This window comes from Erithacus rubecula (assembly GCF_903797595.1).
Source record: "Erithacus rubecula genome assembly, chromosome: 6".
Classification (NCBI taxonomy): domain Eukaryota; kingdom Metazoa; phylum Chordata; class Aves; order Passeriformes; family Muscicapidae; genus Erithacus; species Erithacus rubecula.
The window spans coordinates 16,746,093-16,760,055 of NC_136688.1; the positions used below are offsets into that span (position 1 = coordinate 16,746,093).

Consider the following 13,963-nt stretch of genomic DNA (forward strand, 5'->3'; position numbering starts at 1 on the left):
GTCACATTCTAATAGAGCAGTGAGAGCTGTTGGAGCTCCAGAGTCTAAAACAGATCTGAAAATGCAGTGATGAGTCATTGAGCCACAACAGGTTTTTACATGTCTGTGTAATGTTACCCTACAAAATAATGATTACTCTAAATAGGTCATCACACAACTACAGTGTCTGATAAATGAAAAGGCTCTAATTCATAGATGTGCTGAATTTTTATTCTTTCATGGATTATTTTAAACATGATCCTGTCAAGTAATAGAGGAAACAATGGTTTTTTACACTTTTACACACTCCTATTTTCTTTTTTTCTCTACTACTTTTACTGTAGGTGATGATTTTTATTAGGGTACACAATGGACTAGCCTCTTCCTCCCCTCCTGAACAGACTGGTTAGCATCTGTTTGATTCATATGCTGTGACTTTTTCCTGCTGCTTCCTATCAACCTTAATTGTGAAAAATGGTGTCTTGTTGCCCTTTTGATATTATTTTGGAGATTGACTCAGCCTTAAAGTATCCAGATGGGTACAGTTGTACAAATATCTGTGGAATTAGCTCACTGAGGTCTGGTCTGCAATATTTTTAATTGACTTACATGTTCTGTGGGAAAAGAAGAATCATAAAAAGCCTTTGCTGTAGCATTCCATTCTTCACTAGGCTCTCCCTGGGGCTCACGGTGGATACTAGAGGCATTCAAAGTGTTGGCAGCTCTGCTCAAACTGCTGGAACCTGATTGACAAAAAGGAAATGGTATCAACTGCAATTTAGTCTCCAGGCACTAATTGTGAATAACTAAACTGCTTTACCTCTGATCTTAAAAAATCAAATATTTTTGTTTTAAACCCCTGGATCTTTGTTGTAGGCTTTTCCCCTTCATTTTTTTCTTTCACGTGCTTCATCTATTTTTTCTCTAAAGATGAGGTTTCTACTTTGATTAAAAATGTTTTCCCTCATTTTCATATATTAAGTTAATGACAGAAAAGTGATTTATAGAAAGTATTATAAATATTCTAACTGAATATTTTTTTCAAACACTATTACTTTAAACTCACTGTCTGAAAATAATAATAAAATGCATAATTAATACCATTATAACATGATATTCCAGAATGACTTGTAATAAAAGAAGACATGAACACAAAGCTTTCCAGACAATCAAAAATCATTTAAAATAAGGAGTCTTTGTGTTAATGGCTATAACTCATGTTTCAGGTGGTCAGGCAATAGCCATCCACCAAAAGGATGGATCCAAAGGTAGGAAAGGCAGGTGAGTAGATAAATCACAGCCAAATCTAAGCCTCCAGTCCTTCAGAGGCTTCATGCAGCACCAGTAGACTCTGTTGAAACCAGTATCAAATTCTTGCTAGGTGAAAATATAAGGATGCTTTCACAATTCCTCACAATGCAAGCAGGAGCTATTTTGTCACTACACAGATGCCTGTGGATCACTGCATTGACATTTGCTATCAAAATACATGTTCCTCTTGGTTATGTAACAGTTATTTCAGAATACTGACATTTGCTCTTGGGAGGAAGGGGGAAATGGTTGGTTATGTGTTTGTTTTCTTTTTTAAGCATCAGCTAGGAAGATCTTTCACATTCCCACTTCATTCCTTCATTTAGTGATGTGGAGTGTCTGCTCTCTGGGAACCAGGTATAAACAGTAAATTGCATTGTGGTGAGGCAGTAGAAGGAATTCCCTCAGGTTTACTAAACTCTTTCACCAGTTCACTTCTACATCTCCCATAGAGCTAAATGGTTTGTGCTCCAGTGGGTCAAAAAACCAAAAACTTAAAATGTAGGTCCAGTGTCCACATGGATTCCACTGCAGGTTTGCTGTTTGGGAAAAGATGTGCAAACCAAACAACACAAACCCCAGGCACAACAAGCCCTGGGAGCTGCAGTGCCATGTACCACAGTGATTGTAGGAGCCTCCCAGGGAGGTGCAGCATTCCCAGAGAGCAGCAAGCTCAAGGAGGGATTTATCTCAATCTGGCAGCAGGAGGCACATCTGGGACACAGACCAAGACCCTCACCATGAAGCTTTGCTGGAATTCTAGAGGTCTGGTCACTTGGCAACTCAACTGAGGGACTGGAGTTCCCTACAAATTCCTTTGGATGAGTCCCCCAGAGTCACTTGGAGTTCCAGTACTTTGCACGTGTTTATGTTTATGACAGGAGGAGAAACTCACTGGGAAGAAATTCAGATAGCACTGTCTGGTCTTACAGAAAAGATACATGCAGAACATGTAACTAGGCATTCATTTTATTGAAACATACCAAAATTCATTATTAAAATAAATAATCCTGAGATCAGGATTCTGCTACCTTGCTACCACTGCTACTGTTTTAGGGACAAAGACATTTCTGAAACTGAACTTCAAAAAAATGAACACAAATACCCATGGGCAGGAGACCAAGGACAGAAATAGTATTACCCAGAGAACTAAATGCATAACAACAGAACAATGTAAAGAAACCAGACTGCTTGGTTTCTGTCTGCCACTGGCTGCAAAACTAAGGATGGGAGCCCACTCTGCTCTCAGTATGTTCAAGGGCTAAAGGTGAAAACACTGCACCAACAAAAACTATAGATACAAACACCCTGTCCTGTGGATCCTGCTCTTTGGAAAACATCTGAGCACCCAGGGCTGCAGTGTTGGGATAATCTACCTGCTCATTCTATTGCAAAACAAATATAATCTACCCTAATTCTGATGCAAAGTAAAAACACTGAACAGTCCTTTTCAGATCCATGCAGAGCCCTGATAGAATATGCTCTACATTAGGGTTAGAAATCCCTGTCAAAATTCAGTTTGTCATTGCACTGCTGTTATTTCACAAAGGGAAAATAGTAATCAAAAAGCTGTTTAGTTTAATTTATGATATAAACAGAGCAATCTCATCTTTTTGTGACATAACTAAAATGTCAGCTTTACGTTCTTCTACACTACAGAAATTATATAGAAATTACTATAATAGAAATTTCACATTCTGATTGTTTTTCTAAGCACTACAAAATTCAGAACATTTATGCTTCTCTTTTCTTACCTTGTACTGATTCTCCACTGTCCACATTTTCACTGAGATTTTGGCTCTGTGTCTTTGAAATAATGTTTGTGTTTTCCAGTGCTGGTTTGTCTTTCAAAAGGGAAGGCTCCTTGGAAGCTGAAGTCCATGCAGCTTGACCTCTCACTTGATTTACTCTTGAACAAGAACTGAGAGCTAAAAAATTCAAGTAAAGTGGTGTTTTCTCAGCTTTTTTATCTGAGGTTGAAAGATCAAAGGATGACCTTAAACTTATGTTTACTGAATTTCCAGATGTTCTCATGGGTAAAGAGGATGATTCTTTCAGGTGACCCTCAGCAAACTTCATTCCTGGAACTGTACTGCTCAGAGAGTCTTTTTTCTCTTTTAACAATGTGTTATTTGTTGATGTGTCAATCTCTAAGGAATGTCCAGTTTTGATGGAGTGTATCTGAGTATCATTGTTTACATTTTTACATAGAATTAGTTTATCTGTACATGCCCTATCTGTTGGAGGGTTTTTGTGAGCAATTTTGAGACCATCAGCCTTTACTGGAGATTTGCCTTCAGCATTTGCAGTCCATGTATTTGCAGCATTCCCTGTTTGTTCAGCACTGCCTTGTTCAGCTTGCTTGCTGTGCATATCATCTGCATTTATTCCTCTCTCAGTTTTGGGGGGGCATAAATTAAAAGTACCTAAGAGAGATTTATTTTCTCTGCATTCTTTTGCAGCAGCAGCATCATCATCACTTGCATTATCACAACAAATAGTTGGTGGATGTTGAGCATCAATTGCCAGAACACCACTGTTCATGTTTCTGGCATTGTCATAATTTCTGCCTTCAGCATCTACTTGGGTCTGTCCCAGAGGAAGTTTATCTCTATGTAAACCATTCAGATTTAAGTTTTTTTCTGCTTTATGTAATCCACTGCCTACAGAATTGTCACTATTCAGCAAGCTACATTTTTGGTATTCTGCTTGAGTATTCTCTTTACTATAAGGTAGGATGCCAAAACTTAACTGCTTAGCTTGGTGGCTGTCTGTACTTCTCTCATGCAGAGCACTCTTCTCAGTGCAAAGAGCAGCTTCAGACTGGGGTTTGGGTGCTGCAGGTGTGAGGAGACCTGTGTTGTGCTGTCTGGTGTCTGAGTTTGCATCTGCCTTGGCACAAATTGGTTCATCTGCAGTATCACACAGTTCCTTGCTGGTGTCAGTCTCCTGACTCCCATTTTTCCTCTCAGCACTGCCTAAAAAGTCCTTCCTTGTTTGTGTGTGCTGTGCTGCCAAAGGCTCAGTGCTGTCCAGTGGCTTTTGATCTAAATTTGCATTTTTGTCACCTGGTAACGTTCTGTGTGTTGCTCCTGCATCTTCTGCCTCTCTGCCTCCAGTGACATGCATTTCTGAGGTGTGTCCTTGGGTCATTAAATCACTATCTGTGCAGAGGGTGTTCCTGGGGGAAGCCTCCCTTTGCTTTAATTCACGAGGGCTAGCAACATTAATTTCATCCTTAAAACTGTTCTCAAGAACTTGTGGATCTGTAGAGTGAGTATCCTCTAGTTAGTGACTGATAACTCAGAGATTATGCAATGCTTATTTTTACAGTTTAGAATTTAAAGTGAGGACTCAGGATTGGTATCAATACTGGTATCTTATATTACAGACACAAGCCTGTCAAAAAGTTACTGAAACTTGTAAAATTTTTATAAACTGAGAGAGCAGAGAATATATTAACATTGTGTAGATTTTAGATATGACCATTTAATTCAGGATTTAAGCCCTCTCTTGTCATATACTATATCTGAAAACATGTATCCTTTCTTAACGGTACTACTTATCTCTATTATCCATGTAAGGTTATTACTTTGTTCTGTCTTTAATTCCTCAGTGCTTGAAGACTTGTCCCTTGTGCTTTTTACTTCAGTTTCTTCTTCATTTCCACAATTACCATATTTACTTATTCCAGACTGCATAAAACCATTTTCTTTCTGAATAGCCTGTATTTCACTGTCTTTTGAGTGTTCTTGACCACTCTAGCATAAGAAGGAACAAATTATTATAGGTATTTTAGTAATTTACTATAGTCACTGATTAGGTAAAAAGTTCAGGACTGAAATTTAAAATTAATTCTACAATTCTGATGGAAAACAAAGATCTGAAGTATAAAAAGTAAATGTAAACAGAGGAATAGAAAAAAAGCAGACTAATACCCTAGAAGAGTAGGAAAGAAATCAGGTCCTGCTATATTCCAGCCCACAGAGTTACACATTTGACAGTGTGAGGAATTAGTGTTGTACATGTGACTGGATCACTCTCTCTCTCTCTGCTGGCCCACTCAGTGAAGTGCTCAGTAATTCCACGTGGAAAAACCCTGCAGGATTGCTGTTTACACCCAAACACATACACACAGAAACAACACATGCACATATAAACACCATTTTTTTCTAGCAAACTGTCCAGAACTTTAAACTTAGTTTCACAAGAAAATAATTTGCAATCCCTAACATGCAGTTCCTCATTCCCTCCCAAACAGCTTTTTAACATGAATTTGAGTCAAATTCAACAAGAATAGAAGCCTGAAAGATTTGTCTACTTAAATCTAAATCACTGCATCTGTATTTGTGTTGTTTTCAAAGCTGCAGTCAATGAAATTCTGTGTAAACTAGGGCCTGAATAGTGAAGATAATAAAATCCCACCAAAATAAAAGGAGATGCACCCTTTATCATCATCAACTGTTTGGCAGCTGAAGACAGAAGCACGTGCTGGCTCTTGCCCTAAAGATAGGACATAAAAGTAGGCAGATGTGGGAGGGAGCTGAGTCCATAAAAGATGTGGGAAAAAGCTGGAGAAACCTGGGTGACTGGAGGAAGGCTGGGATGTGGGAGGGAGTTAAAAGAGCTGTGTTGGGCACTGGGTGTGTGGGGAGGACAGAGAATATTGCAGAGTGGAGGGAGGCACAGAGACAGCACTGCTAAAAGATGGGGCTGCTGCAGTGCTGGCAGAGTAGGGGATGCAGAACACAAATCTGCCAGAAACTGTTTCCTGCAGGTCACAGAAACATCCTGATGCTCCCAGCTTTGCTGATTTGGGGGAGGGAGGAGTCATGGTAAATAGAGGAGGGCCCTAAAAATCATTTTCCTCTGCCAAATACTCCACCCTCAATTTGAGGTTTCATTGGGAATTTCTTTCTCTTTTCCTCATGTTTTATCATTATTTTCCCTGTCACTCTGATTCAGAAATTGCATATATTGCATCTTTTTCTTTTCTAGGTTTTTAATAATTTTGCTTCTTTGCTCTACATAGCCCTGGCACCACATTTTCAAGCTTTTTGAGTGCAAATAGTAGAAATTTCTTTTTTCTTTCATGAAAGCTGTAATTTTCTTGCAATCTTTTGTTTCTAGGAGCTCTTTCTTCAGACAGAAACACCAAGCACACTCTGTAACTGTGTACATTACTTTTGTGTACAGTAATAAGACAGGCACTGCAGTGGAACTTACCACATTTGTTGGTATGGGCTGAGCTGGTGACTGCATCTGAAAAAAACAGGACAAAGTGTTCATAGGACACAAAGGTTTCATGATTCCTTTTCATGTTTCCAGATGGGTTGAAGAAACCTTCCTTTCAATAAATTCAAATGGTTGTTCAGCTCTTAAAAATTAGGGCCAATATAGATAAAATGAAATACCTAAATTACAAAACTTTCAATCTTGGATTTTAATTTTTTACCTGTGATTTAGTAAAACCTAACTAAGAAACACATATACCCCTAAATATCCTTCAACAGATTATTCCACAGTATGAAATTCAAACCCTTCTGAAAACCAGATCTCCCTGTACATACAAAAGAATTACAGCAAGCCATTGCTGGGTGTCACCCTACTCTCTAATGGTACCCAGGTGAATTACAAATTATATCAAACTAAATGTGAAGCACTCTAAAGTTAAACTAAATTGCAATCCAAGTCTGTAATGAGGTCTGATATTGTACCTTTCTTTTAAAAATGTCTTGAATTACTATTCCAGAGGTGATCAGTGTGAAGAAGTTGAAGTGCATTCTGAATTTCATGCCCCACAAATAACTACAGGGATTTCAGATTGCACTAGGTGTAAAAATAAGTATAAGTATATTTCCTTAGAACACTTGGAACCACAGGCAAGATCTAAATCCAAGGCAACACCTTTCCCTTTTATGTGTCACTAGACTCATTAGTGATACAAGGTGAAATTCCACAAATCAGAATAACCAACATCATCTGCTGCAGCTTCAATTTCTTGGCAGTGTTCCACTCAGTCCAACCAGCCTAGCTTTGGAAATCTAATGATTATAAAACACAAAGTGCTGTGGCAATTTGCCATTAGAGTGTGTAAGATGTATATTTGGGAGACATTTGACTTATTTTGCATTTATGAGCCTATGCTTTAAGCTCTCCTGCTTCCAAACCCATGGGGTTATCTTAGTAAGCACCTGTAGTGTTTATCATGAATTTCTGAACACTTTGATTTTGCATCCTAAACAAAATCAATATTCCATTTCCATTCAAGGAAACAGTGACTTTTAAAAGATACACAATTTGCATTATTCCTTGTAGAGTTCAACTTTGGCACAATCATTTCAAGTCTAATTTTGTTTACATTAAGCCCATACCACAGCCATGTATATGTGAATATTTGTGTGTGAGCTATAAACATGTATATGGATGAGCATTGTGAAGAAATTGATTTTAAGTTCTTCCAAATCCTAAAATATTTTTACTGTTTGTGATTTTACTGACAATTCATGGAATAGTTCTAAAATAGTTACCTGTCTTTACAGTCCTAGTCTTCTTATTTTCTTAACACTAAAAACAAGTCTGTATATGTGAAAAATGAGTTTTTTGTTTTTTGAAGGACAGATCATTACTTGTTGGAAAATATGTCTGTGAAATAGGATTTAGTAAAGATAGGTTGTTTAAGATAACTGCTGTCTGTCAGGTAAAAATTAATTAATGAAGTATTGCCTCAGGTTTCTGTGACATAAGCACCCCTCTTGATGCAAGGAAAATATTCTGTAGGTACAGTAAGTTTCAATGATATTTAGGGTCATTGTCACATAAATTTTTAGGTTGAGCCATGTCAAAAGAGGATCAGTGGACATGACAGACAACATTAGAAAAACTGTCATATTTCTAGTTCTCTGGCACTTTTACAAGACACACTGCAGCTAGAAAAAACACTTACCTGCAGATTTTCCACTTGCTCTGAATGCTGATTTCCCTGGGGAGGATGATAATCTTCAAGATGTCTATGAAGTTCTTTAAGGGAATTCAGCTCATTTTTAATAGTCTGTATTTCTCTTCTCATGTTTTCCTCCTGTAATAATTGCAAATACACAGAGCACACAAACACTTTACTGCATGTTCAAATAGGTAAACCAGCATTTTTCAAAGGTATCATCAGCTCAGCACATGAAAATTCATCCTTAAAAGAAAGTATGCTAAGGAATTTCTTTGCACAAAGTAATTGAGCTCTTTCATTCAAAACAAAATTTTAACCACATTTCCATTACAGATTATAGCTTTTATTAATGGGTTTGGGATTTTTTTTGCCATTTACTGCTACTAGCAACATTCCAAAAAAGTGAGATTTGTATTTGTAGCTTTCTTCCTTTTTGACTCAAAGATAAATGTAATAGTCAACACTCATTCTCTACCTAAATTGTCAAGAAACCACAACAACAAATAATTTGCTTAGCACTTTACTTCTGTAAATAGCCTCAAGTATCCAATGCTCCCTCAGTAAAGATGTAACAATTAAATTTTTATATTTAGAACTAACTGAATGGTCCAAACTACAACTTGTAAAAAGAACTGAAGGGCAGTTCTGCAGAAACACCTTCACTTAATTTACAAAGATTTCCAGACCAGTGTTAACTTTATCCTTGATGATTTGCTTTAGGAGACAAAATTTCTAATTAGCCATTACAGAAATATGAAAAGGAATAACAATTATCTTCTGAAGGATAGATGCAAACATTCCTGAGAAATAAGCAGGGCAAATTCCCATGCCAGGGGAGGAAATTATGGTATAAAATTATCCAAGGAATCAAGGAGATGAAACCTTTTCAGGGAACTGAGCTCAGAACAGTTCAGCTATTCTGTGGTCTCATGGTTGCAGTTATCCCCACACTGGTTGCACTCAAAGGAGTGAACCTTGACAACAGGATTACAAGGACAACTTCACATTATTTCCCCACAGCTTCCCTGGAAATCTGTCTACCTGTTTACGGCTGCCTTGCTATCAGCAGGCAGAGAAAGCAATTAAAGTTCCTCAGAGACTGGGGAAGGATTCTCACCTAGCTATGAGCTGGGGGAGGGAAGTTTATGACTGCCTTGCCAGCAGCAGGTGGTTCAGCAAGGGCCTTGCCATCAGCAAGGCCAGGGAAAAATTAAGTTAGAAATATTTCCAAGTGAGTTGCAGGACATACATTTTTGCTATTTCACCCCTTCAGAAACCCTGACCCCAGAAGGCGGGAGGGCGCTGCAGGCGACTCCCCGGGCGTGGGGGACAGAGGGGAGGGGGACGGGACCATGAAAAAATGCGGGCTCGGTGCCGCAGGGATGTCCAGGGAGAGGCAACCTGCAGGGACTGGGACACAGAAGGACAGGGCCATGCGGGCGGCTCTCAGCCCAAAGGGGGAAGGGAGCGGCAGCCTTCACACTGACCGGGACAAAAACAGGAAAAAAGCGTGGATTCGGTGCATTTAGCTGCAAGGGATGTCCAGGGAGGGGCAACCTGCGGCAATGGCCGGGACGCAGGAAAGCGAGAATTGTGAAGACACAGACAGACCTGTCTCCAGCTGTCAGAAATGCTGGGGGAGGAGATGAATGCCCTGTTTCAGGGAAACCTGAGTTGTCCACATTAGAACTGGCAGATTCTAATGGGGAGACGAATTTATGCTTTTTAAGTCAAAGGTGAAAAACTTAACAACTTTGAAGCAATTGCAGGCAGCTGCCCGGACAGAACCGGACAGAGCAAACCCAGGCACAGCAGCGTGAAGTCACCAGCCCAGGCTCACCGAGAGAGGGGGGGGAGGCACAGCCACCCTGCTCCAGAGGCTCCAGCAGCACCCCCACTGCTCCCCCTGTGCCTGCACAGACCCAGTGCTGCAGACGGGAGGGGAATGGGGGGTGGAGAGAGGCCAAGAGCTGCTTTTTATCTATACTGTGGAGAACAAACAGAACAAGGGAACAGGACAAGAGAGTCAGTTTTATTTTCAGTTCTTGTATGTTAAACTAAAGGTGTTTGTTTTTGCATTTTTGTTAAAAAAATAGCTGAAACTTTAAGAATGGTAAAGGTATTTTAATAGTATTAGGTATTTTATTAATTGAAGGTATAATAAGGTATTTTGTATTTTATTTGAATACACATCATCTATATTTAGTGATTTGTTATTGCTCAGATATGAGTGGACATTTATTTAAATGTCAACATTGAGTTTTAATTTTCCTATAGTTAATGGTTTTAGAGAAGCCAGTTTATAAGTATTTGCAATATTGTCAATATAAATCAATAGATTTTGAGTTGGATTTTAAAATTTAAATTTAGTTTCTTTATTTAATTTTAAGGAACACTGTAATAAGATTGTATGAATTCTATATCACAGAACGATTTTGTTTTCTGTTTCATTGTTTAATTTGAAATCTTTCAATACTTTAAGTAAGTTTTGGAAAGCCTCCAGATATGTCCTTGAATCAAATGTATGAAGATAATCAGCTAAGTTGTGAACTTAATGTTTCTTTATTTTCCTTTTATTAATTCTCTCTTTTATTTTGTCAGGTCTTTTGTGACCTGACACTTTGATATCTTATGGTTTTGAATATTTTGAAGAATTCCAGAAAATTATTTGAGCTTCATTCTCAGAAAAAAAAAAATTTAATGTTATGGTTTTCCTGAGTTGTTATCATAGAAGCACTGCAGTGTCTTGCCATGTTCAAAGTATCTTACTTTAAAGATGAATTTTAGAGAAAATGATTTGCTAGAGCAGTTTGAATTCTTTTTGAAATGTTTAATTGTAACTTTGTTGTTAAGAGTTGTGGTTTATTTCTTTAATAAGAAGATGTCAGGGAGTTCTCTTCCAATTAGAGTTTAGGCTCTGGCCAAGCCTTAATTCTGACTGAAAGAGAAATTGTGTAAACCCAGGTGTTTTCTGCATCAAAATAATATTCCAATCGTTTGGATTGACAATTTGACTTATCAATATAACAGCTGAAGCTGACTTTGAAGTGAATTTGGTGTTCATTTTCCGGAGATGACCATCTAATTCCTCATTGAATCAAGGTTTGTCAGCTGTCTGCAGACCCTGAGGTGATGACACAGTTTGTTTTTTTTAAATTGATAATCATCTAATCTTGTAAATGTATGCCTGTTGTTTAAAGTACTGTTAATTATTGTATTGTGATTACTTGCAGAAGATTGTAAACATTGGGTTTGTTTTTTTGTTAGATAATAGTTGAAATAATAATTGAGGGAAAATTTTCCAGTTTTGATCAAAAATATAGAGACAGAGAAAGTTGAAAAGCTTACAAAGTAAGCATTTGGGGGAAGGGTTCTGTTTTTGTCTCCACAGAGAGAGGACGGAGATGGTTGAAGCCTGCAGCAAGATTGGAACACCACAACATATAGCTTCAGTTGTCAAGGAGCAAATGACGGAAGTTCTTCAAGAACAACATGAAAAGATTTTTGCAAATTTTAAGAAGAAAAAGAATCCATCTAAAGGACAATGCTACGACTGTGGAATTTTTGGACATTTTGGGAAAAATTGTCCTCAATCCACAAAGACTTCCAAGCCACCAGAACTTTACCCTAGATGTCGCAGAGGAAGACATCTGGCAAGTGAATGTTATTCTCTGACGGATGTGGACAGAAAACCATTGCCACTGCCAAAAAACACGAAGTGCAGGACCATCTTGTGCTACGACAGAAATGATGGCAGTGCAACAAGGAACAGCAACAACACCGGCACAGACAATACAGTTGTTGGGGAACGTCAATCTGACTCCCTCAGCAGGGTGTTAGGGGACGTCCCCTGTGACAGGGATTTGCTGCCCAGGAACGCAGTATATCCTGTCAGATTCAAAAGTGACTTGTTTATTTGAATGAAGAATCTGCATCTATACGTACAGGACTGAAAGCACCGTGCCGAAAGAGACAAGAGTTTTTGATAATAGGCAGAGACCAGTGCAGCAATTTTGGACTGACAATGTATCCTACTGTTGTTTCAGCAGACTGCTTCGAAGAGATGACAATTTTAGCAAGGGCTCTTCGACCCTTATTGACAATTCCACAAAATACTCAACTGGCAAAAGGGATAGCTCTGCCATCACATCCATTGGAGCATCAAGCAATGCTGGTGATGGGCAAAGGGCATCCACACTACAATGACCATGTCGAAGTACACACGTTATGGTTGAAGTACATAACCTGTGAACAGCCAACTATTATTTGGGACTTATTATACCATAACAGGAAAACAACCATCACAGGGATGGTGAACACCGGACGTGACAGTGATTTCATATATTTTCTGACCTCAAGAAAGGAACTTGATTGTACCTTTGGATCAAATCGCAGGCATTGGAGGAAGTTCTGTATGCCTCCAAAGCGAAAATTCAATGACATTCACAGGACCCGGACAGAAGACAGCTATTACTCGTGTAAAAGCCATTCACTGTATGGGGAAGAGATCTCCTTTCACAGTGGAACATGTACCTGACAATGGATTTTTAGTAGGACTTACTGTGGCACTCGCCACTCCACACCAATACGTGGACTCTTTACCATTCCATTTAGTAGTGTTGGGAGAAGAAACACAGCTATATGGTTTGATTTTTCATTGGGACGAACACAAAAAAGACACTCTTTTAATTATAGAATGGGTTTTCCTATCTTACAGATCTCCAAGGACAATTCTTACAGATTCAGAAATGAAAGTACAAGTGATAATAAAGGGAAAAACAAGGTTGATGACAATAATGGGCAAGGACTTTTCAATGAACAATGCGGCAAGGACCACAGATTTCTACAATACCAATGAATCAAAAAATGGATGAGGCAGCAGCTTGGCCTCAATCTCAACAAGTAATACCTTTGAACAGACAAATTCCTACAGAGACACACAGACCTGCAACAGCAGCTCAAGATACTTTAGTTGATTGGACAAATATTCGAATGGACTTGACAAGAAGCAGAAAATGTCCTGCAATTGGGACTGGTGAAATAGCCATGCCAGTGAATTATGACCCACAAGGACAAAACCAAAGATGGCAAAAATTAAATCATGATTTAGTTAAAAATTTTATTAAGGCAATTAGAGATTATGGACTGGGATCTTCATATTTTAAACAGTTTTTAAAAGGTATTCTCAATGAATATGACTTGACTTCATGTGACATGAAATCTCTTGTGTCATTGATACTTACTGACACACAAGGACTTATATGGGAACGCAGATGGAGAAGAGCTTTGGAGGAGCTGTGAAAGAAATACCAAGGTGGTACTCATGCTAACCTCACCATGGCAGAATTAGCAGGAGACCCTCCTCACAATGATCCAGTACAACAAGCCGCCAAGATTCCAAGCGGAGTGTTGGCAGACATCAAGGAAAAAGGATGTGAACTTCTCTTCAAACAAGATTTAAAAGACTTAAGGACTGACAGTGAAAAATGATTGTTTATATGCTGTTGTATCTTATTTTTTGTCAACTGTATTAGGTGAAAAAGAGGATTTACCAGTGATGCAGCCAAGGGAGAATGTTTGGGAAAGTTTAGTATGGACAGTGGGGTTGGAAACAATTTGTTTGAGGCATTCCAGGCAAAAAAGCCATTTTCAACATGTCTGGTGGGATTGACAGTGAAAGAATGGCCCATTCCAGAGGGCATCCCTTCATGGGTGATGTGAGTTGTGACA

The 13,963-nt window shown here is 38.6% G+C and overlaps 1 protein-coding gene across 1 annotated transcript in view; it reads right to left on the reverse strand.

Annotated features, from left to right (window-relative positions):
• Positions 1–13,963, reverse strand: part of CCDC73 (coiled-coil domain containing 73) — a 47,808-nt gene continuing 33,845 nt past the window's right edge. The window contains 5 exon segments of the mRNA XM_079310189.1: positions 1–722; positions 3,045–4,556; positions 4,883–5,051; positions 6,517–6,552; positions 8,237–8,368. Of these exon segments, the coding sequence (XP_079166315.1) occupies positions 550–722; positions 3,045–4,556; positions 4,883–5,051; positions 6,517–6,552; positions 8,237–8,368 (2,022 nt within the window). The 3' untranslated portion in view covers positions 1–549.